General features: G+C 40.0%; 1 protein-coding gene across 6 annotated transcripts; it reads left to right on the top strand.

Moving 5' to 3' along the window:
* Window positions 1–464: 464 nt before the first annotated feature.
* On the top strand, window positions 465–23395 carry RNF141 (ring finger protein 141). Of its 6 annotated transcripts, none has more exons than XM_043517432.1 (6): window positions 465–673; window positions 5259–5464; window positions 6024–6132; window positions 8903–9084; window positions 20077–20184; window positions 22020–23395. In XM_043517432.1, exons 2-6 carry the CDS (start codon window positions 5322–5324, stop codon window positions 22168–22170), a joined length of 693 nt encoding a protein of 230 aa, XP_043373367.1. In that variant the 5' UTR covers window positions 465–673; window positions 5259–5321; the 3' UTR covers window positions 22171–23395. The 6 variants fall into 6 exon arrangements, with proteins under 6 accessions (XP_043373367.1, XP_038261450.1, XP_038261451.1 ...); XM_038405522.2 differs by having other exon boundaries at window positions 471–617; window positions 5262–5464; XM_038405523.2 differs by having other exon boundaries at window positions 480–617.
* Window positions 23396–24997: the final 1602 nt, after the last annotated feature.

Here is a 24997-nt window from a genome sequence, read left to right as displayed (position 1 = left end):
GGGCCCAGGTAACATCGGCATGGCGGAGGCCAGGTATGCAGCAGGGGCAGCGAGGTAGGTGACGAGGCAGCACGGGAGTAGTTCAATGCGAGCCACATGCTGGAGGAGCACAGGCAACTTTTCCATCGCTTCTGTCCAGCCACCACGTGCTTTAATGCCAGCGCCTCCCAACACCAGAACCCCCCATCTGCAAGGCCACAGAAACCAGAGATGGAGAATCCCGGCCAGGCCTCCCCCTTGGGTGCGTCCCGCCCACTCTGGCCAAAGGGCGCGTGAGCGTCTCCCAGGTGGGGGCTCCACGGCCCACCAGAAACGTCCCACCCTCCAGTCCCCTTCTCCCAGCCTCTCCCCTGCTGTGCGGGCCCCGCCGCCCCGCGCCTCACGGGCGCACCGAGGCCGCGAGCGCTGAGCCGCAGGCCCGGCTGGCGCTGTGGCGGGGGAGCCTCCGCCTCCAGGGGCGGGCGGGGCGGGTTCCTCGGCCTCCTGGCTGCGGCGCCTGAGGCGCGCGCGCGCAACCGAGCACGTCAGCGAGCCGCCGCGCGCGCGGCGGCGGCCCCCATTTCTCGCGCTGGCGGTTTGGGTTTTGGGGGCAGCCCGTGGCGGGGACAGGATGCCGGGTGAGGCTGCCGCTAGGGCTGGGTAGTGACGGGAGCGGCGGGCAAGGCAGGCCCAGGTGAAAGGGCTGCGGGGAGACCGGAGCGTCCCCCTCCAGCACGCGCCGCCCGCCCCCGGCTAGGAGCTGGGCGGGGGCCGGCCACGTGCCCGGCGGTTGTGGCGTCGGGGTAGCGGTCGGCGGGGATGAGCATGGACTAAACCCGCCAGCCAACGTGCACCTTGCCGGAGCCTTCAGCCTCGTGCCTGGCCCGTCACCCCCGTGCGCGCGCCAGGCCTGTGTGCACCTAGGCGCTCTGGTGCTGTGGCAGGGTTCCTGGGCGGTGCACGTTCTGTAATGGCAAGAGTTGATGGTAAGGGAGGGGAGTGAGTTGTGCCGTCGAGGGTTAGTGGCTGGGCCTCCACAGCACCAGTATGTAGCACGGCTGCGCTACTGGAAGTGTGGGAAACAGAAGCGGGAATACCCTAAAATGATGGTACTTTGCACAGTAATGTGCATGACAACAGTAGTGTGTGGCTTTGCGTCACAAACCCTCACCAGAAACCGTGGCAGCGCTTACTTACCCTCTTCAGGTCCAGCTGAGCCAAGGGTGAAGCACAGGAGTAGTTCATTATTAAATCTCCGTTCAGGAACTTTAGAAGGGACTAGATTTGCCTGCTTGTTTATAAACTACAGACTTTTGTGCATTGACAATGTAGTATATTAAGGGCTGAGTTGCACAGTGGCTTACTGGAGCAGAGAACCTACTTCATCTCTGGAGTACAGAGTTCAAATATAAATACTTAAATTAAGGGTGTTTAAAACAGGAATGGAGAATCAGTGATACCGGCTTAGTTGCACACTTGATTATAGTGCTACTGATTGTCACAGCTATATAATTTCAGAGTGATTGAAGAGGGAAAACACCTGTTAGGTAACCTACTCTCTCCCCATAATTTTGGTCTTTCAGTTACTACATTATAAACCCTTATTTTCTGGATGGCTTAACATGGCTGTAAAATTGACTAGATTGAAAGTTACTCATGGTCTTAACCTGGTTTTAAATTATCACACAACAATCCAAGAGTTCTGTAGCTTTGAAAGCAGTTTATCATTTGTTAAGTCAATATGTTAACTTCTTCAGCTCCTGTATAGATTATTTAGGTTAATCTTTTTATCTACCAATGGGACTCAGTGCTCAGTCTAGAAAATACCATCAGAGATGCTTAGTTTCTCATTTTTCAAACTGTAGATTTGTGTCTCCAGAGATAACATGCTTGTTAACAGCAAAAATGTTTTAAATAAATAAATAATGTATAGAGGTGAGACCTCAACCCTATTGTCCCCATGCAAATTTGTGTACGCAGAGTCAATCCCTTACCTCTCTCTAAAAGTGCAAAGTTTCAAAAAGTTCAATGAATAGAGAAGATTGTTGAGGGCAGAATAGATCTGGACAAGGAGAAGAAGTCTGGAGATAAATGTGAGAAGGGAGCGATAGGCAGTAGAAACAAAAATGAAACTGTTTGAGCAGCATATTCCAGAAGTCTTGAGGTCTTTCTCAGTGTAGCCTTCATTGATTTGAAACCTACCATACCATTCTCTCACTAGAAGGAAAACCTATGATGGTAGCAGGCTGTAAAAGAGACCCAGTTTGGAAATAAGAACCATTCAAGAAATATGTTTGCTGCTGATCTTTTAAAGAAAGTCACACTAGTGAACTGGTGGAAGTCACTTAAGCACTTGGATTCAGAGACTGTTGAAGTAAAGTTTGAGTAGCAGCTGTGTTAGTCTTTATCCGCAAAAAGAACAGGAGTACTTGTGGCACATTAGAGACTAATAAATTTATTAGAGCATAAGCTTTCGTGGGCTACAGCCCACTTCATCAGATGCATAGAATAGAACATATAGTAAGAAGATATATACATACAGAGAAGGTGGAAGTTGCCATACAAACTATAAGAGGCTAATTAATTAAGATGAGCTATTATCAGCAGGAGAAAAAACTTCTGTAGTGATAATCAAGATGGCCCATTTAGATAGTTGACGAGAAGGTGTGAGGCTACTTAGAGATAGATTCAATATGTGTAATGATCCAGCCACTCCCAGTCTCTATTCAAACCCAAGTTAATGGTATCTAGTTTGCATATTAATTGAAGCTCAGCAGTTTCTCCTTGGAGTCTGTTTTTGAAGCTTTTCTGTTGCAGAATTGTCACCCTTAAGTCTTTTACTGAGTGGCCAGAGAGAGGTTGAAGTGTTCTCCTACCAGTTTTTGAATGTTATGATTCCTGATGTCAGTTTTTTGTCCATTTATTCTTTTGTGTAGAGACTGTCTGGTTTGGACAATGTACATGGCAGAGGGGCATTGCTGGCACATGATGGCGTATATCACATTGGTAGATGTGCAGGTGAATGAGCCTCTGATGCTGTGGCTAATGTGATTAGGTCCTATGATGGTGTCACTTGAATAAATATGTGGACAGAGTTGGCATCGGGCTTTGTTGCAAGGATAGGTTCCTGGGTTAGTGGTTTTGTTGTGTGGTTGCTGGAGAGTATTTGCTTCAGGTTGGGCTGTCTGTAAACGAGGACTAGTCTGTCTCCCAAGATCTGTGAGAGTGAGGAATCATTTTTCAGGATAGGTTGTAGAGCTTTGATGATGTGCTGGAGATGTTTTATTTGGGGGCTGAAGGTGACAGCTGGTGGCGTTCTGTTACTTTCTTTGTTGGGCCTGTCCTGTAGTAGGTGACTTTTGGGTACTTTTCTGGCTCTGTCAATCTGTTTTTTTCACTTCAGCAGGTGGGAATTGTAGTTTTAAGAATGCTTGATAGAGATCTTGTAGGTGTTTGTCTCTGTCTGAGGGATCGGAGCAAATGCGGTTGTATGTTAGAGCTTGGCTGTAGACGATGGATCATGTGGTGTGTCCTGGATGGAAGCTGGAGGCATGTAAGTAAGTATAGCAGCTAGTAAGTTTCTGGTGTAGGGTGGTGTTTATGTGACCATCGGTTATTAGCACAGTAGTGTCTAGGAAATGTACGGTTTGTGTGGATTGGTCTAGGCTGAGGTTGATGGTGGGATGGAAATAGTTGAAATCATGGTGGAATTCCTCAAAGGTTTCTTTTCCATGGGTCCAGATGATGAAGATGTCATCAATGTAGCGCAAGTAGAGTAGGACCATTAGGGGACGAGAGCTAAGGAAGTGTTATTCTAAGTCAGCCATAAAAAAGTTGGCATACTGTGGGGCCATGCGGGTACCAATAGCAGTGCTGCTGACTTGAAGGCATATATTGTCCCCAAATGTGAAATAGTTGTGGGTGAGGACAAAGTCACAAAAGTCAGCCACCAGGTTTGCCGTGACATGAGGGCTACTTTTCCTGATAGCTTGTAGTCCATCTTTGTGTGGAATGTTGGTGTAGAGGGCTTCTACATCCATAATAGCCAGGATGGTGTTTTCTGGAAGATCACTATGGATTGTAGTTTCCTCAGGAAGTCCGTGGTGTCTCAAAGATAGCTGGGAGTGTGGGTGGTGTAGGGCCTGAGGAGATCATCTCACTTTTAACAGCAGTAGCTTCGTCTGCCGATATAGAAAGGATATTTTCTTCCTTTGAACTAATTCATTCCAAATTGAGCAATTGTTTGGGACCTGAAAAAGCAGGAAAGCGTGTTTTTTCTTTTTCAGATTATGAACAAACAGGAAAATGAAGGAGAAGACAACTGAGTTAACTGCAGAAGCCAATATTTTAAGTTTCTCGTGTTGACCTGGCTGACACAGTCAATTTAATTTTTGTTTTTTAAAAATTTCATTTAACTATTTTAATTAAAAACAATTTTAACAAAAACAAACCTGAATTTAAAAAACTTGAATGTTTAACTACATTCAAAAATTCATATGCTTGTTTTGTTAAAATATTATATGTTTGCTGTTGAAGAAAAAAATCCAGACTACATAAAATTGTTTTAGTTAAATAAAACAATTTAAATGTCTGTCTGGTGATGTTCTCCTAATACAGCATAACAAGAAAATCCTCCAAATATTAATGATTAACCTGTTGAATTGGTGATGGTTCACCTCCCAATGATTTCATAAATATCTGCTTCGATTACCTTTGGTAAATGAAATAACCAAACAATCATTCATTTTCTGATATAGCTATAATACTAATCTGAAAAGTTTTCAAAATAAATCACTTTAAAAATGTATAGTGCGTACATTCTAAAAATGAAACCTACATCTATCTCTTGAGTTGTGAAGAATATGTATTAAGGTTATAACAACCCACAAGAATGCACTTTTAAGTAGAAATCCATGATTAAATTGAGTCTTCCTGACTAGTCTTCCAAATCCACCCTGGTTTGCAAACATTGTATTGTGGAGTTTTTGAAACAGTACATTCTGTATAAAAATGGGAATAATTTTTTTAAACTTATGAACAAAAGAATGTCTTTTCACAAGTTGCTATTTTAAAACTTAACACTCCAAGAAGTGTTATTGTTTTGTTCCAGGCTTATGTTATGGATGTGTCTCTTATCCAAGGGTGTGTCTTTAGTAATCAATGGATGATTTTCCAAACTCCTTAGAGAGTACATATGTTGCTGTGCTTAAAAGGAAAGCGAGAAAAGGAAGCAGAGACTCTTAAATTTATATTAATACAACTTTTTAAAATGTATTTAGCAGAAGGTCCTCAAATGACTGAAACCTCCTTTCTGCCTGGACATTGAGCTGAAGAATTTCATCATGGGTCAACAGATTTCAAACCAGACACAGAGTGCTATTAACAAGTTGCCAGAAAAAGTAATAAAACATGCATCTTTGGTTCGAGAAAGTGGCTTTCTGACTTATGAAGAGTTTCTGGGGAGAGTAGCTGAACTTAATGATGTGTAAGGCTGCATGTTCTTTATTCCTTTCCCATTGTCATATTGTACAGAGACTGTACAGAATAGTATCTTGATAGTAGATTATGAATAAGCTTATCCAAGTTTTCAAATATATGTCCTTAATTCTCAAACTCCATGTTGAGATTGAAATTTATTTATATAGGATCAACCAAATCTATTAATACTTCACAAAAATATCAGTGTATGTTTTTATTATAGCATGTTGGCCCTTGTTTATCCTTTTAAAGTGTTTGTGTATAAGAAAGATATTTAGAATGTGAATATTATGTCTGAAATTGGAGGGTTGTCTATTGATGTTTCATTTATTTATATTTAAGAGTATGTATATATATATATATATACTACTTAGCTCATTATGGTCCTGAGTCTGCAGATAGGCATATAAGCAGCCCTGTTGATTTCTGTGGCATTGATATAACTGCTGTTCAGATTTAAAAGCGGATGGGTAAATGATGCCAGTGCCCAAGTTTCTTTCAAAGGTGACTTCACCAAGCATTGCCTGTCTAATATATAATGTCAGATTAATGCAACTGTGTTTCAGCACTGCAAAGTTGGCTTCTGGCCAGGACAAACATCTTCTGTTTGAAGTGCAGCCAGGTTCTGATTCTTCTGCTCTTTGGAAGGTGGTGGTTCGAATAGTCTGTACTAAGGTAAGATTATCAGAACCTTTAACTCAGTTTTTTAATCTGCGGGTAACTGAGAACAACGGCTTTTCAATGAAAATCAAATTGTTGTTCAATACAATATGTTTCAAAAATATTTGGAGGTATTCCTATACTGTTAAGTACAGTTAGACCTAAAATCTAGGTCGTCCTAAAAAAAGTCAATATCAACAGTAACATTCCCATGACCACTTTTAGAGGATTTGCAATCCAGTCATTGGAACATCTTTCCAATATATAAGAAACAGAAAGTAAAACAAATTGGAGACTAAATGAGTTTAGTTTTATAGTCCAAGCTTGACAGAGGTTGCATATTAATAAAGGACATTCAAAATAAACTTCACTGGGAGATGAAATTCCTACACTCTGAAAAACAAAGTAAATCTTGCTTTAATTTACAACTTTGACCTTTAATGGTATTAGATTAGGCCTGATCCTGCAAATTGAACCATGTGGGTAAATCATTTTTATTGGGGCTTCACATGAATGTAGCAGTTCAACCATTTTGCAGGATCAGGACTTCATTGTGACACTTCATTGAATTTTAGGAGCAAAATAGGTTTCCGTGACACTGTTAAAAGTATATCATTCATTAACACGTGTAGCAATAAATGTGTATGACTTCAATTTAATGTGTTTTTTTTACTGTAAGACTTCATCTTGGCTCTCTGCCCTACTGAAACTCATAATGAACACTATTGTTCAGTGATGCTTCACCCTAGGAAAGCAAATAGTGCTACTTTGGAATATTGAATTGTTAGTTTTGCAGTTGATATTCATCCCACAAAACCAGAAGTTGACACTGAAATGCAAAAGGTAACAGTATACAAAATCAATGTGGCAACTATTAAACGAATTAAAAACTGGCTAACTGTTCTAAGTGTTAATGAGGAATCACTGAATCAGGGTGGTTTCTAGTGAGGTTCCTACAGAGATCTGTTCTTGGCCAAATGTTACGGCAAGAAAAATAAAATCATTACTCTTAAAGTTTGCATATGACAGAAAAACTGGTGGAGTGGTAAATAAATGACAGGTCAGTTATTCAGAGTGATCTTTGATCCCTTGGTAAACTGGGCACGATCAAACATGCAGTTTTAATATAGTCAAATGCAAGGTTGTACTTCTAGGAGCAAAAAATGTAGGTAATACTTACAGTCCCCTATCCTTTATCCTGGATAGAGATGATTCAGAAAAAGATTAAAAGGTCATGGTGTATAACCAACTTGTTGGTGTGAGTCTAAAAGGGCTAATCTTCTGCAGGGGAATATCAAGTAGGATTAGGGAGTGGTATTACCATTGTATATGGTATTGGTGAGACTGCTACTGATATATTGTGTCCATTTCTGGTGTCAGTGCTTCAAGAAATATGTTGGAAAAAATTGATCAGGGTTTAGAAAACAGCTATAAGAATAATTTGAATTCTTAAAAATCGCTCTACAGTGAGACTTAAGAATCTAATCCATATATCTCATCACAGACAGTTAAGAGGTGACTTTATTATGGCTTGTAAATACCTACTTGGGGAAGTGATTTCTGGTATTGGAAGGCCATTTAATCTAGCAAATGCAAACATAACAAATTCAAATGACTAGAAATTGAAGCTAGACAAATTCAAGTAAGGCACGTGGTTTTTAATTACATTCCATCACTCAAAAGTTTTTGAAATCAAAATTGCATGTCTTTCTAAAAGAGATGCTCTAGTTCAGTGATACTCAGACCTCAGGAGTTCAGGAGCCAAATTAGCAATCAGCATTACCCAAAAGAGCCACAGTAGGCTCATTGTTTCATTTACTATTCTCTCTCTATATATATGTATAAAAAATAAAATTCTCACTGCAAAATGACTAAGTATTATTTTTATCAACTACGATTGGTTAATAACAATAAAAGCATCCTGGTTGGTTAATAACTTAGCTTAATTAATATTTAAATCACACAGTGTTTTAATATCCTATGCTGCAAAGAGCTTCAGGAGACACATTAAAGAGCAAATTGCGGCTCCCAAGCCTCAGTCTGAGTAACACTGCTCTAATTAATCCAGAAGCTATTTGCCTTGAAATGGGAATTGTTGGTTGAAATTCTGTGGCTTGTGTAGTGCAGGAAGTCAGACTAGATGATCTCTTCTGGCCATAAAATCTATTACAGTAGTTTCTTTAAAGACTGCATTTTTAAATAGATCACTTAATCGTGTTTTTTTTTAATTCTTAGTTTTACTTAATTCTTTTAAACTTTACTTTAGCTTGTCAAGTGACATCATCCAGAATCTTAATAAAGCTCTTGAATTCCTTAATTTAGAGTTCAAATCCAGCATAGCTCAAGACTATTCTCTGAAGCTAACAATTTTTAATATAGCTTTATTTTTTACTTTTAGCCTAATATATATAAAAATTGGGGGGGGAGGTGTACTTTGAAGAACAAGATTTCATGATTACTTTAATCAAGACAGACATTGTAATCATGATAGTTGGTACTGTACAATTTAGATACTGGCTAGGCTAAATTAAGCCCTAAAAATGAAACCATTTATTTCTGTCCAAGGTTTTGTTCATGCTTAAAGTTTCTCGACATAAACCCACCTACTTAATTATAGCTCAATATAGTTGAATACCATAAGTCTAGTGTTATGCAAGTATCACACTTAAGCTCATATTTTCCAATCATTTGATCTTATTTACCTACCTATGTTCAGAAATGATGGCAGATCAATTTAATATTTGTTACATAATACAAATCTGTTTATAAACTTTTGTATCTTTAGATAAACAAAACAAGTGGCATTGTAGAAGCTTCAAGAATTATGAACTTATATCAGTTTATTCAGCTTTATAAAGACATCACAAGTCAAGCAGCAGGAGTTCTTGCACAGAACAGTGCCTCTGAAGGGACTGCTGCAAGTCTGTCAGCTGTGTCATCTTGCCAGGCCAGCTTATGGATGGGAAGGTAGTTCAATATATTGCAGGTTGTGTGTATGTGTGTATGTTTGTAATAATTATACACCCTCCAAAATCATATTAAATGTGAACTGTTACCATCCAGCACAATAAATGTGGGTAGAGCAGAGTTTTGTCAGCCAAACAGTGAGCATGTTACCAAAAAGGATATGGTGTAAGTACTTGTAATCATGTTGTAGATTCTGAGTTACCATTGGTGCCTGTACACAATAGGTTTGGAATAGCCTTTTTAGTGATTATAATTTAATATAAACCTAGTATATGTTGTCTCTGAGTGAGGAAACAGAAGGAAATGAAATCAGCTGTGGCTACAAAACTGTTTTCAGTGATGTTTGTTTACACAGACTTAATGTTATTGTTCCACTTAAACTTTCTTTTCCTCTTCTTACATTTTGGCATGTGGAAACTCCCATCTGTTGTCATCTGAAAGTCATCAATTCTAACCATAATTTAACCTGTAAGACGGGAAAAAATATGTACTGGTTCATAGGTGTTGACATCCTGCTTTGTTAGCTAGGAGGAAAAGCGATGGACTAAGATCAGCACATGCAGTACCTTTTAGTTTAAAATTTATAAAATGGTTAACATGTGAATGTAGTGGCAAGAATTTTTGCACTCTATCTCCATGTTGAAAAGTTGCTATGGATAACTGTTTAAATGTAAAGTTTGTATTACCTGAAAGTTAAATATGAAAGTTGAAGTAAGTTAGGGAGATGTTTTAAACAATGATTTACTACATGGAATGATTCACTGTAAAACAGTGCTATTTCTGAGTAACGGGCGAAGAATTAACTATAGCAAAGCTGGCAATCAGGAACTTTGCAAATCATAAGCAAGTTACTAAGTCAGTTTTAACTGTTGTTAAAGACTGCAAGCTCCAGTTGTTTGAGGGAGTGAGAGATAGGGAGATTATTCAGAATAAAGACAGTACAGTGTTTTTAAACTGACATACAAGAGTTGGTTTAGCAACTTAGAGGACCTGTGCACAGAACTTGTTCTAATAGGCAGGAGGGGGTGCAGGCTCTGGGCTGGGGCTGAGGGTTCAGAGTATGGGAGGGGGCTCGGGGCTGAGCCTGGGGGAGGAGGTTGGCGTGCAGGAGTGAGGGGTGCAAGCTCTGGGAGGGACTTTAGGTGCAGGGGTCATATGGTCACACTGCACCTAATCTCATAGAGTCCACTGGACATTTCATGAGTTTTACTTTTTATTAGTGTCATTTGTGGTGGTCGATTCAAAATCCTTCAGGGATTATCACAAATCAGTGTAACATTCTCAGCTGTGGGGTGTGCATTGGTTGAGCCTGGGGCAGGGGGTTGGGGTGCAGGAGTGAGGGGTGCAAGCTCTGGGAAGGAGTTTGGGTGTAGGAGGGGACTCCAGGCTGGGGCTGGGGGTTGGGGTCCAGGAGGGGGTATGAGGTGTAGGCTCCGGCCAGGAGGCGCTCACCACAGGTGCAGCGGGTCTCAGGCAGGCTGCCTGCCTGCCATGGCCCCGTGCCACTCCCAGAAGTGGCTGGCTCCTGGCACGTCTCTGTGGCTGAGGGGGAGGGGAGAAGCAGGTCTCCATGCGCTGCCTGCACCCACAAGCGCTGACCCTGCAGCTCTCATTGGCTGGTTCCTGGCCAATGAGAGCTGCAGGGATGGTGCTGGAGGTGGGAACAGTGCATGGAGCTGCCTCTCCCTCCTTCCTGCCCCCCCTCATTCCCCCCAGGGGCTGCAGAGACGTACCAGCAGCCAGCCGCTTCCAGGAGTAGTGTGGGGCCACGGCAAGCAGGCAGCCTGAGCCCTGTTGCGCTGCTGGACTTTTAGCGGCCTGGAGATCACGTTCAACTGGCAGAGGCTCCAGGATCAACCAGTCGATTGCGATCAACGGGTTGGTGACAGCTGTTCTAATCTGACTCCCTGCACATTGCAGGCCACAGAACCTCACCCACCCACTCCGGTAATAGATCCCTAACCTCCTGCTGAGTTACTGAAGTCCTCAAATCATGATTTAAAGACTTAAAGTTAGAGAATCCACCATTACACTAGTTTAAACCTGCAAGTGACCAATGCCCCATACTGCAAAGGAAGCACTCTCCCCCCCGCCCCTCAAGTCTTTGCCAATCTGACCTTGGGGAAAATTCCTTCCTGACTCCAGATACGTCCCCTGTTTAAGTTATGTTTACAGCGGTCACTCTCTTTCTTCAGTTTTGAGGGATATTATCTAGTCCGACAGCATTTCCCATCTTAAATATAAGGAATGCTTTTGCAGTGGTATAATCTTTCAAAGTGGAAAAATTCAAATATGACTCCTGTATAGCAACTCTTTGTCGTACTAACTTTTTCCATCTTTTGGGGATAAGCTATCATCAGAGCTTTTGCTATCACTTTGATAGTCTTTATTGAGCTTTCTTAAATGCATTCCCATAGCAATGCTGAAAAGAAATATTGAGCCAAAATTTCAAGAGCACCTAAGTAACTTATCACATATCTTTTGAAAATTCAGTGGGCTTTGTGCTCCCACCTCAGTCAGGAACTTGAGGTAATCTCACCAGTTATGTTGTTCTATAACAGTGGTTCTCAGTTTGGGGCCCAATCAGCGCACAGCTGTGGCCCATGTGAGATCCTCAGTGCCATACAGGTAGTATTGGATGCGGCCCACATAACACATTCTGGCCCATAATGGTAAACAGGTTGAGAACCACTGTTCTATAAGCTGGAACACAAAAAGAATAAAAAACAGCGGGGGAGAGGAGAACTGCATGTGAAATTCCTGCTAATACTACTTACCTAATGTGAGGAGAGATTCTGCAACCTCATCTTACAAAGAATGATAATCTAAACTGGGATGGGACAGTTTTGCAACCCACACTCTTCTTTTCTGATTTAATTTCCTGTTTATCTTGCATAGGAACATTCAGTCGTTTTTGGCTGTACTGATTTATTGACACACTAACACTGTCTAACAAATATATTGTAGGCATATTTGGGAAAGAGGTATTTTCCTCTCTTTAGTCACTCTCTCAGACAGATGGACACTGTGTTCCCATTTGCGTAATTGCTGTGAGAGGCTTTTTTTGGAAGCTTGATACTCTGTACTAGTCTTCAGTTATGAGGTGAGGTGATAAGGATGGGGTAGATGGAGAATAAGAATCTATCTTTTTAAATGTGGGTTTTGGGGGTTTTTTGGAAGGGAGAACGTCCTCTCCATTTAAATGAGCTGTTTGATGTAAATCAGATCACTTGTGGCAATATACCTGCCAAATGGAAGTAAAGATTTTGAAATGCTATTTGTAATGAGCTTGAGTCAACTTAGCTAGCATCTTCTAATTTTTCATGTCCCTCTATATCTAAAGACACTGGAAAAAAAAAAAAAGCAATGAAGCCCCTTCAAATGTTCTTCTATCCAGTTAATCTGTTTGGGTTTTTTTATGTGAAATATTCACTTGGCTAAACTCTGCTTCCTTTCAGCTTTCTGTTAGCTCTGCAAGAGATAGCGGTCACTGAGCAAAAATAGTGAATATTATCTACTTAATTTTCCTTTCATCTTAACCCCTTCCAGTTAAACAGTGTCCCACTCTTGTGTTGCATGTACTTTAATATACTGTGGGTGGGAAAGTATCTTTATTGCTTCTACTAACTTTATCTAATACTAGTGGAAAAATAGGCAAATGCTTATATGATCCTTAAAATTTAAGACTTTCCATTTGTGGCCTATCCAATCTTGTACACTTTCCAGAATGTCATCTGTATCCAATATTCTACTCTCTGGATCACTTAAAAATTGGCTGCATGTATTTTCAAGGTTTTGGTCCTATGACTCTAAATACCAGCCCCTTAAAACTTGCTGAAAATGGTGCATCAAGCAGGTACATTAGTATGCATGTATCAGTAAATTTCTCATACTTTGAAATAGGGTCATAGAAAAGTACAGCTATTAACAGAGAATGGAGTCCCATAATTTCTGTAGCGGTACATATGTTTTTCAACCTTTTTTGCCCCATCTTGGTGGGGATGGGGAAACTTTTTTCAATGTTCCTTGCGTAGCAACTAAAAAGGCAATCCTGGGCCCATCACTGGTTTTTTGGACGGAGAGGAGGTTGTTTAGAAGATTTATGTTCAGTAACCACCTCTGCTTTTTTTAATGAATTCAGATGCTTTCTTTGATTATCAATATATTTGGCAACAGGCCTTGCTATATCCTAACCACTACCTATATTTGTAAAGAATATCTTCTCTATTGACAACAGCCTGAAATAAATTACAAAAATAAGAGAATCAGTAATTTGGAAAAGAAATCCCAGGCGTATACTTGGCCCAGAAAGAAGTGCTGAGGATAAGAACAAAAACACTTGAACTGCTAGCCATTAAATTAGCTGGCATCCATTCTGTATTAGAATAGTTCACAAAACATCAAATCAAATGATCATCCAAATTAGTCTCTCACCTTTGTTAAACAGTCACAAACCAGGGCAGTCACTCTAGAAATATAATGCCACTAAATGAAACCCTCTCTGCAATGTTCCCCCCACTGTTCAGCGCTCCAGTGCAGTATTTTGAAGCAACCTTCGCCCTAGGAGATCTTTAAACAGCTTGTCTCTGACATCAACTGAAATATTATGGAAACTGGTTGAGAACTGGTTAAAAGACAGGGAACAAAGGGTAGGAATAAATGGTAAATTTTCAGAATGGAGAGAGGTAACTAGTAGTGTTCCCCAAGGGTCAGTCCTAGGACCAATCCTATTCATAAATGATCTGGAGAAAGGGGTAAACTGTGAGGTGGCAAAGTTTGCAGATGGTACTAAACTGCTCAAGATAGTTAAGACCAAAGCAGACTGTGAAGAACTTCAGAAAGATCTACAAAACTAAGTGATTGGGCAACAAAAAGGCAAATGAAATTTAATGTGGATAAATGTAAAGTAATGCACGTTGGAAAAAATAACCCCAACTATACATACAATATGATGGGGGCTAATTTAGCTACAACTAATCAGGAAAAAGAGCTTGCAGTCATCGTGGATAGTTCTCTGAAGATGTCCACGCAGTGTGCAGTGGCAGTCAAAAAAGCAAACGTAATGTTAGGAATAATTTAAAAAAGAGATAGAGAATAAGATGGAGAATATCTTATTGCCCTTATATAAATCCATGGTACGCCCACATCTTGAATACTGCGTGCAGATGTGGTCCCCTCATCTCAGAAAAGATATACTGGCATTAGAAAAGGTTAAGAGAAGGGCAACTAAAATGATTAGGGGGTTGGAACGGGTCTCATATGAGGAGAGATTAAAGAGGCTAGGACTTTCCATCTTGGAAAAGAGGAGACTAAGGGGGGATATGATAGAGGTATATAAAATTATGAGTGGTGTGGAGAGAGTGAATAAGGAAAAGTTATTTACTTGTTCCCATGATATAGGAACGAGGGGCCACCAAATGAAATTAACGGGCAGCAGGTTTAAAACAAATAAAAGGAAGTTCTTCTTCACTCAGCTCGCAGTCAACCTGTGGCACTCCTTGCCTGAGGAGATTGTGAAGGCTAGGACTAAAACAGGATTTAAAAGAGAACTGGATAAATTCATGGAGGTTAAGTCCATTAATAGCTGTTAGCCAGGATGGGTAAGGAATGGTGTCCCTAGCCTCTGTTTGTCAGAGGGTGGAGATGGATGGCAGGAGAGAGATCACTTGATCATTACCTGTTAGGTTCACTCCCTCTGGAGCACCTGGCATTGGCCACTGTCGGTAGGATACTGGGTTGGATGGACTTTTGGTCTGACCCAGTATGGCCATTCTTGTGTTCTCAGAAAGCATTCTGTCAGTGATTTTTTTTTTTTTTAAAAAAACAGGATCAGCTGTTGACTGTTCCAGCCAGTAAAAAAAAATGTGGCATAAAGTCAAAGTTTAATTTATTAAAAGCTATATCTCTGCAGACTTCACTTGTCAATATGGAAGGTGATGAGTATATAACCCTTTGTGAAACCAAAAGAGGAATCGTGATAGAAAAATAGGTTGCATAATCCTAGTGAAACTCCAGTTCCCTTTGTAGTTTTTTGTTGATGACTTTAGGCCACAACTGTTGCCACAAACAGGTTGCATGTGTTCATAAACTCTCCTTTGGTTATTTATCGCTAATCTGAACGTTTATATCTACAAAAAATAACTAGTCTGCATGTGCACAGAAGGAGTATTTTGAGATAGGTTTTTGAGAAGAACAGTGCAGAGGAGCTAGCAAACAGCTCTAAACAGGGGAGTTTGAGTGGGAGTTTGCAAGGGGAGTTTGAATTGTGGTGCTTGTTTGGGGTTTGCTTTTGCTGGGGGGTTGTGGTCTTTTTGGTGTGGCTTGTGTTTCCCAGATTAACAGGATTTAGGTGGGAAGGAGATGACAGATACAGAAGCAGCTGTGGGAGTGACTCCTGCAGTGAAAGACACATTGAGGATGACTGGATGTGGAAGCTGTGGTATGTACATGATCCTGGAGGGGGGAACCGGTAAGAGTTTTTTCTGCATGAAATGCCGTCTGATAGAGCTGATGGAGGAAAAGATCCGAGGTTTGGAGATGCAGGTGGAAAGTCTGGTTGAGTTTAGGAAGGGGTTTGAGCAGATGATGGAGCAAAGATATGAGGTATCTGAAGGGAAAAGCTCAGACTCAGAGATGGAAGCAGGGCTGGGGAATTTTGAGGAGAGACTGGGTGAGGGAAGTGGTCAGTGGAAACATGTGACTCAAAGAACCAGGCAGAGAAAAAGACGGGCTAGTGAAGGAGAAATAGAGCTTAGGAACAGGTTTGCAGAGTTGGAAAATGAAGAAGGGGCTCAGCAGGTACTTGTTGAAGGTGGAAGGGTAAGGAAGAAGAGAAGAGAGGCTAGTCCTATAGGAAAAGGGAAAGAGTCAAGGGAGACTACAACAAATATGAGCCCCAGGAGGATACAGGATGGGTTGAAGAGGATTGTAAGGGAAAATAGGAATGGAAAGAACTTGCAGCCAGAGGGAACAGGGGAGAGACTGGAGAATAGCACTGTCACCAGGAAAAGGCAGGTCTATGTGATCGGGGACTCTTTATTGAGAAGAACAGACAGGCCTGTAACTAGAGCTGATCCAGAGAATAGAAGGGTGTGCTGTCTTCCGGGTGCTAAGATACGGGATGTAGACCTGAGGTTGAAAAGGATCCTAAAGGGAGCGGGAAAGAATCCCCTAATTATCCTTCATGTGGGAACAAATGATACAGCCAGATTCTCGCTGGAAAGTATCAAGGGAGACTATGCTAGGCTGGGGAAGACACTTAAGGAAATTGAGGCTCAGGTGATCTTTAGCGGGATCCTTCCTGTTCCTAGAGAAGGGCAACAAAGGTGTGACAAGATTATGACTGTCAACAGATGGCTTAGGCAGTGGTGCTATAAGGAGGGCTTTGGGATGTATGGCCACTGGGAGGCATTCACGGACAGAGGTCAGTTCTCTCGGGATGGACTTCATCTGAGTAGGGAAGGAAATAGACTTCTAGGATCGAGGCTGGCACAACTGATAAAGAGAGCTTTAAACTAGGAATTGGGGGGAGATGGATGGGAGATGTCCAGGAAATCTCCACGCCAGATTTTAGCATTGAGAGGGAAGAAGATGAAGTAAGAAAGGATACAGCCATGGGTAGGAGAATGTATATAAGGAGCAAGGGCGGTGTGGATACTAGTCTAATAGGTTACACTGGCTGTAGAATGACTGTGCCTAATAGGGTACAAAATGTGAGCGAATCCAAACAGAAAAAATTAAGATGTTTGTACACCAATGCGAGGAGTCTAGGTAACAAAATGGGGGAACTAGAGCTACTGGTGCAGGAAGTGAAACCAGATATTATAGGGATAACAGAAACATGGTGGAATAGTAGTCATGACTGGACTACAGGTATTGAAGGGTATGTGCTGTTTAGGAAAGACAGAAACAAAGGTAAAGGGGGTGGAGTAGCATTGTAGATCAATGATGAGTTAGAATGTAAAGAAATAAGAAGCGATGCAATGGATAAGACAGAGTCCGTCTGGGCAAAAATTACATTGGGGAAGAAAACTAGTAAAGCCTCTCCTACGATAGTGCTTGGGGTGTGCTATAGACCTCCGGGATCTAATTTGGATATGGATAGAGCCCTTTTTAATGTCTTTAATCAAGTAAATACTAATGGAAACTGCGTGATCATGGGAGACTTTAACTTCCAAGATATAGACTGGAGGACCAGTGCTAGTAATAATAATAGGGCTCAGATTTTCCTAGATGCGATAGCTGATGGATTCCTTCATCAAGTAGTTGCTGAACCGACTAGAGGGGATGCCATTTTAGATTTAATTTTGGTGAGTAGCGAGGACCTCATAGAAGAAATGGTTGTAGGGGACAATCTTGGCTCAAGTGATCATGAGCTAATTCAGTTCAAACTAAATGGAAGGATTAACAAAAATAAATCTGCAACTAGGGTTTTTGATTTCAAAAGGGCTGACTTCCAAAAATTAAGGAAATTAGTTAGGGAAGTGGATTGGACTGAAGAACTTATGGATCTAAAGGTAGAGGAGGCCTGGGATTACTTTAAATCAAAACTGCAGAAGCTATCGGAAGCCTGTATCCCAAGAAAGGGGAAAAAATTCATAGGAAGGAGTTGTAGACCAAGCTGGATGAGCAAGCATCTTAGAGAGGTGATTATGAAGAAGCAGAAAGCATACAGGGAGTGGAAGATGGGAGGGATCAGCAAGGAAAGCTACCTAATTGAGGTCAGAAGATGTAGGGATAAAGTGAGAGAGGCTAAAAGTCGAGTAGAGTTGGACCTTGCAAAGGGAATTAAAACCAATAGTAAAAGGTTCTATAGCCATATAAATAAGAAAACTATGAAGGAAGAAGTGGGGCCGCTTAACACTGAGGATGGAGCGGAGATTAAAGATAATCTAGGCATGGCCCAATATCTAAACAAATACTTTGCCTCAGTCTTTAATAAGGCTAAAGAGGATCTTGGGGATAATGGTAGCATGACAAATGGGAAGGAGGATATAGAGGTAGATATTACCATATCAGAGGTAGAAGCGAACCTGAAACCGCTTAATGGGACTAAATCGGGGGACCCAGATAATCTTCATCCAAGAATATTAAAGGAATTGGCACCTGAAATTGCAAGCCCATTAGCAAGAATTTTTAATGAATCTGCAAACTCAGGAATAGTACCGAATGATTGGAGAATTGCTAATATAGTTCCTATTTTTAAGAAAGGGAAAAAAAAGTGATCCGGGTAACTACAGGCCAGTTAGTTTGACATCTGTAGTATGCAAGGTCCTGGAAAAAATTTTGAAGGAGAAATTAGTTAAGGACATTGAAGTCAATGGTAAATGGGACAAAATACAACATGGTTTTACAAAAGGTAGATCGTGCCAAACCAATCTAATCTCCTTTTTTGAAAAAGTAACAGATTTTTTAGATAAAGGAAATGCAGTGGATCTAATTTACCTAGATTTCAGTAAGGCATTTGATACCGTGCCACATGGGGAATTATTAGTTAAATTGGAGAAGATGGGGATCAATATGAACATCAGAAGGTGGATAAGGAATTGGTTAAAGGGGAGACTGCAACGGGTCCTACTGAAAGGCGAACTGTCAGGTTGGAGGGAGGTTACCAGTGGAGTTCCTCAGAGATCGGTTTTGGGACCAATCTTATTTAATCTTTTTTGTTACTGACCTTGGCACAAAAAGTGGGAGTGTGCTAATAAAGTTTGCAGATGATACAAAGCTGGGAGGTATTGCCAATTCGGAGAAGGATCAGGATATTATACAGGAGGATCTGGATGACCTTGTAAACTGGAGTAATAGTAATAGGATGAAATTTAATAGTGAGAAGTGTAAGGTTATGCATTTAGGGATTAATAACAAGAATTTTAGTTATAAATTGGGGACACATCAATTAGAAGTAACGGAAGAGGAGAAGGACCTTGGAGTATTGGTTGATCATAGGATGACTATGAGCTGCCAATGTGATATGGCTGTGAAAAAAGCTAATGCGGTTTTGGGATGCATCAGGAGAGGCATTTCCAGTAGGGATAAGGAGGTTTTAGTACCGTTATACAAGGCACTGGTGAGACCTCACCTAGAATACTGTGTGCAGTTCTGGTCTCACATGTTTAAAAAGGATGAATTCAAGCTGGAGCAGGTACAGAGAAGGGCTACTAGGATGATCCGAGGAATGGAAAACTTGTCTTATGAAAGGAGACTTAAGGAGCTGGGCTTGTTTAGCCTAACTAAAAGAAGGTTGAGGGGAGATATGATTGCTCTCTATAAATATATCAGAGGGATAAATATAGGAGAGGGAGAGGAATTATTTAAGCTCAGCACCAATGTGGACACAAGAACAAATGGGTATAAACTGGCCACCAGGAAGTTTAGACTTGAAATCAGACGAAGGTTTTTAACCATCAGAGGAGTGAAGTTTTGGAATAGCCTTCCAAGGGAAGCAGTGGGGGCAAAAGATCTATCTGGTTTTAAGATTCTACTCGATAAGTTTATGGAGGAGATGGTATGATGGGATAATGGGATTTTGGTAAGTAATTGATCTTTAAATATTCAGGGTAAATAGGCCAAATCCCCTGAGATGGGATATTAGATGGATGGGATCTGATTTACTATAGAAAATTCTTTCCTGGGTATCTGGCTGGTGAATCTTGCCCATGTGCTCAGGGTTTGGCTGATTGCCATGTTTGGGGTCGGGAGGTAGTTTTCCTCCAGGGCAGATTGGAGAGGCCCTGGAGGTTTTTTTTGCCTTCCTCTGTAGCATGGGGCATGGTTGACTGGAGGGAGGCTTCTCTGCTCCTTGAAGTTTTGAACCATGATTTGAGGACTTCAATAGCTCAGACATGGGTGAGGTTTTTCATAGGAGTGGGTGGGTGACATTCTGTGGCCTGCGCTGTGCAGGAGGTCGGACTAGATGATCAGAGTGGTCCCTTCTGACCTTAGTATCTATGAATCTATGTTTTTAACTGAATAATACTGTTTTGTCTACTGCAGGGTTAAACAGCTGACTGAGGAGGAGGAATGTTGCATCTGCATGGATGGACGTGCTGATTTGATCCTACCATGTGCTCACAGCTTTTGTCAGAAATGCATTGATAAATGGTAAAGGGCTTAACAAGGGAGCTCATTTCTAACATGATTGGTTTTAGTATGAAGGACTCCTCTGTACCAATATGCTCTAACATTTAAAGAGATCTTTTGAGTAATGTACATGTGATGGATAGGAACCTTGAGCAAATACCAGGATTGCAGCAGAGCGATGAAGGGTCACTTCAGAATTTGCAAGCATTTGATTAACAACTTGGATCCAGAAAAAGCTCTAATGCTTAGTGAGGACTAGCAGAGAATTCACTTGTAGCAGTGAAAGTAGCTGATCAGTGCATAATTAGATGTAAAGCAAGTTAATTAAAAATTACAGGGAAACTGATTAAATTTGAATTGAAGAATTCATCAATTGATGAATTGAATTCAGAAGTATCTTAAACTTTTTTTTTTTTAGTTTGCTGCCCATATTATTCTTAATTCCTATAAAACATTGTAGATATGCATGAAGTTTTCAAGAAGAGGAAAAGGGGAAACACATTGAAGCTGGCCTCTTGATCTGTTCAGGTCAGAAGTTCCACGACATTTTTCTCTTTAAAAATGAGTCTAGTCCTCTTTAAATGTTACAAGCATAAGGCAAAATGGAATGCCCAATTCTTATTTTTGTGAATTAACATATTGCAAAGGGAATATTTTTAGGCATTAAATTGAGAAGTCTTTTCACGGGTCAAATACTGTAAATTTTCCCTTAAATTTGATAAAATTCCAGTACAATAACTTTTGTGGGGAAAAGATTGTTTTTAATTAATACTAAATAGTATTTTGAAATGTATGCATAACTTTTATTTTACAATATAGTATCAAGTTAGACACAATACCAGCAACAAATTGCCTTTTAGCCTCTCCTTTTGCTCTAAAGCAGCGGTTCCCAAACTTGGTTCGTGGCTTGTTCAGGGTAAGCCCCAGGCAGGCTGCAAGATGCTTGTTTACCTGAGCATCCGCAGGTATGGCCACTCACAACCCACGAGGGACTTACCCTGAACAAGCCAGGAACCAAGTTTGGGAACCTCTGCTCTAAAGTTAGAGCTGAGGTCATGCTATTGATTAACAAGCCAGTTTTCAGAATCATGGGGAAAAGTCAGGGAGCCAAATTCAGCTCTGGTTTACTTGGGCGGCAGGCTCAATCCATATTAATTTAAATGAGTTGGCCATTTACTCATGGCTAAACTTGGTCCATTACATTTGATTCTCTGTGGTTATTTCAAACACTTGATGAGGAGACAGTCTTTAGCACAATACTCACACAGCTTTAATCAAAGAAATTGGATCCCTGTGTATAATCAGACTTATCTACTTACCTTGGACAAGTAGGACCTTGTGCCTATTAGCATTGCAGAAACCACTATGTCTACTGTGTGAATGAGTTAGTTTCCATGATGGTGGTTGGTTGACAGAATTGTTAACTGGGTTCCAGTTGCTTAGTCTTTATTATTGTTTGTTGTATGAGTCAAAACAAAGTTTGACATCTAGATCCCAAGTTAGGCTAGTACGGTTAGAGCTGGAAAAACTTTTTTATTTAACCTGAGAAAATATGATTCTGAGCCCCTAAGACAATCTTTATACCATTTTCATCACTTTTAAGAATATTGCTGCACTCAGAATTGTTAACTAATGTTGATTGCAAAGACAGTACAAAGGCACTATTCAAGTGATTGGGTTTTCAGTTACGCTTGCAGTCACCAAATCCAGTTATATTTTGCAGAGTCTCTTAATATACAGAGCATGCAAAGGCTGACAGTGAAAGCAGATGGTATGCAATACTTACATCTCAGATAGAAGTGTGCATGTTTTTTGTTTTGTTTTTTAACCAACTATTTCTCTGGTTTCCTAAACAGGAGTGATCGCCATAGGAACTGTCCTATCTGCCGTCTACAAGTGACTGGGGCAAATGATTCTTGGGTGGTGTCAGATGCACCTACAGAAGATGACGTTGCTAGCTATATATTCAACATGGTAGATGAGGCAGGCCAGCCTCACAGACCATGATGTTGGTGACTACTGATAGAAGTACTTGAAAGTTTCATTGTCATGAATATCTGCTTTTTCCTCTCATTCTTATTCATCCATTCTTCATTTCATCTTAGGTGTCTCTTAGGTTGCTGTAAGCTAAATCTACACTTTTCTTTTAAAACACAGGGAAAATGAGCTAATATGTCTGGGTGCATTCTTAACTTTTAATAGGTAGCTTCATTAAATGCTCTGAACTGTTAAAGTAAACTTTACAAGCGTTACTGATTTAACATCTTTTCTGACAAGATTAAGAGCCATTGGAATAATTTTATTAGTATTAATTATAACATAATAGCATTGCGCACCAGATTTTTGAACACCACAAATAGAACTTTATTATAGAAGATGCAGTGTTTTATTATTAAAGGGCCTGCCATGCAGCCTTTCTCCTCATAAGTAAACCTTATTCACACAGCTAGTCTGACTGACTTCAGTGGGATGACTCACAGGAATAAAGATTGTTAACACGAGTTAGGATTACACAATTGTAACTAAACTAAAATTTTATTGATGAAATTTGAAAAGCATCTTTTGCCCCTTCACTGACCCGTGGTCATTTGTTGCCGTTTAGTATTTATATATTGAGTCAAACCACTACTAATTTTTAGCATAGAAAACTGTTCTAAATCTATTCTTAGAGATTACAGAAACCAGCCATGTCAACATGTGTGTGCTTTCCTTTTTTCCTAGCAGAGTAAACCTTTTAGAAGGCTATTTTATCTGATATTCTAAAGTTTCATAGGTAACGAAGCAATGCTAAACAGCTTCACACACAGTTCCTAAGGTTAAAACAATATATTTTTGATGAGCTACAGCCAAAAATTGTCATATGCACTAAGCATATCTGAAAAGAACTCACTTAACTGAAAGACATTGTACAGTAGCTGTCATGGTTTTGTTTAGTCTTGATGCTTTTGGCTTTCTCCATTTTTCCTGAGTTTTCAGTCACAACATTATGCATACCTTAAAGAAAAAGAGAGAAGCTAAACTGGTGCTGTGCTTTATTTCTACAAGTGCAATATGTCTTTCTGTAGCAGAGAAACTTTTGCTTTGATAACAATAGCTTCATTTTGCTTCTAATAGAATGTATAGCTCTGAAAATCTGGGGAAAAGGAAGTAGTGATAGAAGTTCATCAAGATATTTCTGTAGTGTTTTTGCAGTGAAATTTTTAAGTTTGTTTATTTTAAAAAAAAACAAAACACCTTGTCGGTGCTAGTGCACAGGGAACAGACTTTCAATTCTGTCATACATCAGTTATATTAGCTCAATATGTCATTTTTCTGTTTTGCAATTAACAAATTGAACTGTTTTGACTTAACACTTGGAGTCATACAGATACGCTTACATGCAGCTGTTCCATTGAATAAAAATGGCAGCAAATTCTTGTATAAAATTTCATTTTCAAGGTTTCATTTGCCATACCTGTTGAAACATAGTGTTATTTCAGGCTAAAACTCAGTCATGGATGGATTCTGCAGTTACAGATATGCAGATTTTTGTAAAACTTAATACAGTAACAATACCCAGGGACCAAACCCTGGGAGTCTTACCTATGTATGTCAAACTTTTGTCCTTGGGAACTTGTACAGAATACAACAAACTTTTGAGTTTGACTTATGGCAGAGGTGTCAGACTCAAAGCTGGAGTGAGCCAAGTAAGACTGACATCCTGTGCAACTCACCCTCACAACCATTATGGCTTATTGTGTAAATCTGTATTTAGGCATCTTTAAAAATCTGTCTGAGTTTATAGATCTAAAACAATTAACTGGTTCTTCCTCTTAATCCTATCATGTCAGTGAGTCCTGGATTCTTCAGAAAAACAGTGGGATTACTTGTTTGCACTAATTTATTGTGGAGTAGTTGGCTGCACTAAGTATAATGAAAACCTTTGCTGAAAATGCATCATGTTTTGGGGGGTTTTCTACTAAAATAGTTAGTAACATTTCTAAACACAAATCATTTTAATTTTTATTCCTTTCTATCCAGCATTAGTCTGCATTCAGGAGGTTAAAATAATCTTTAAATTTTTAAGCTATTTTTATATTGAACCACAAGCCAGCATCTGAAATCACTAAATCCTCCACTTCATTTTATTTTTTGAAAAATTAAAAGAAATGAACTCCTTGAGCAAGATTTTTGGTATGCTGATTCTCTGGTGAGGGCTTATATGTACTCACTAAAATGTGACTTTGTAGTGAATGCAGATGGGTTATTAATTACAACATAGTGACACACAACTAACTAAAGCAAAAACTGTAAATTTGTTTAAAAGTAAAAATGTAACTTTATATTCTGTACAGCTTTTTAAATTAAGCTTCTCTAATGCACACTGCTGTGCTGTAGTTACTGTAATGTGTGCCTTGTAAAGTATGTACTGTATGTTATAAAAGGAAAGTATGTTAGCACTGAAAAATATAATTCAGCAGTGGCAATCTTTCATAGTCTGAAATACTACATTTAGATGAATACTAGAAAAGAAAAAAGCTTAAGTTAACTTGAACATGGTAGTGAGTTTCAAAAGTCTGATCTTTGAATGTGAATTAGTGTAAATAGTTGCTGATGGGGCCGTATGAAATTGCTGGTTTATGCTCTGTATTCTAGCATTTAAAGTGAAGATTTCGTAAAGCTTTGATATGGGGATACAATTTATACACTATTGATAGTTAAAGGTATTCCAGTGTATTGTAACTTGTGTATGAATTGTGCAATAAATATACTCTGGAAGAAAATGTTAAAGGAATTCCAAATTTAAGGGATTTCCTGGTTTCTCTAATATGATATACTGGAAAAATAAAGCTTT

Source organism: Dermochelys coriacea, chromosome 6 (assembly GCF_009764565.3).
Source record: "Dermochelys coriacea isolate rDerCor1 chromosome 6, rDerCor1.pri.v4, whole genome shotgun sequence".
In the NCBI taxonomy this organism is placed as follows: domain Eukaryota; kingdom Metazoa; phylum Chordata; order Testudines; family Dermochelyidae; genus Dermochelys; species Dermochelys coriacea.
The sequence above is the reverse complement of the archived record's forward strand: the minus strand, read 5'-3'. Positions and strand labels throughout refer to the sequence as shown.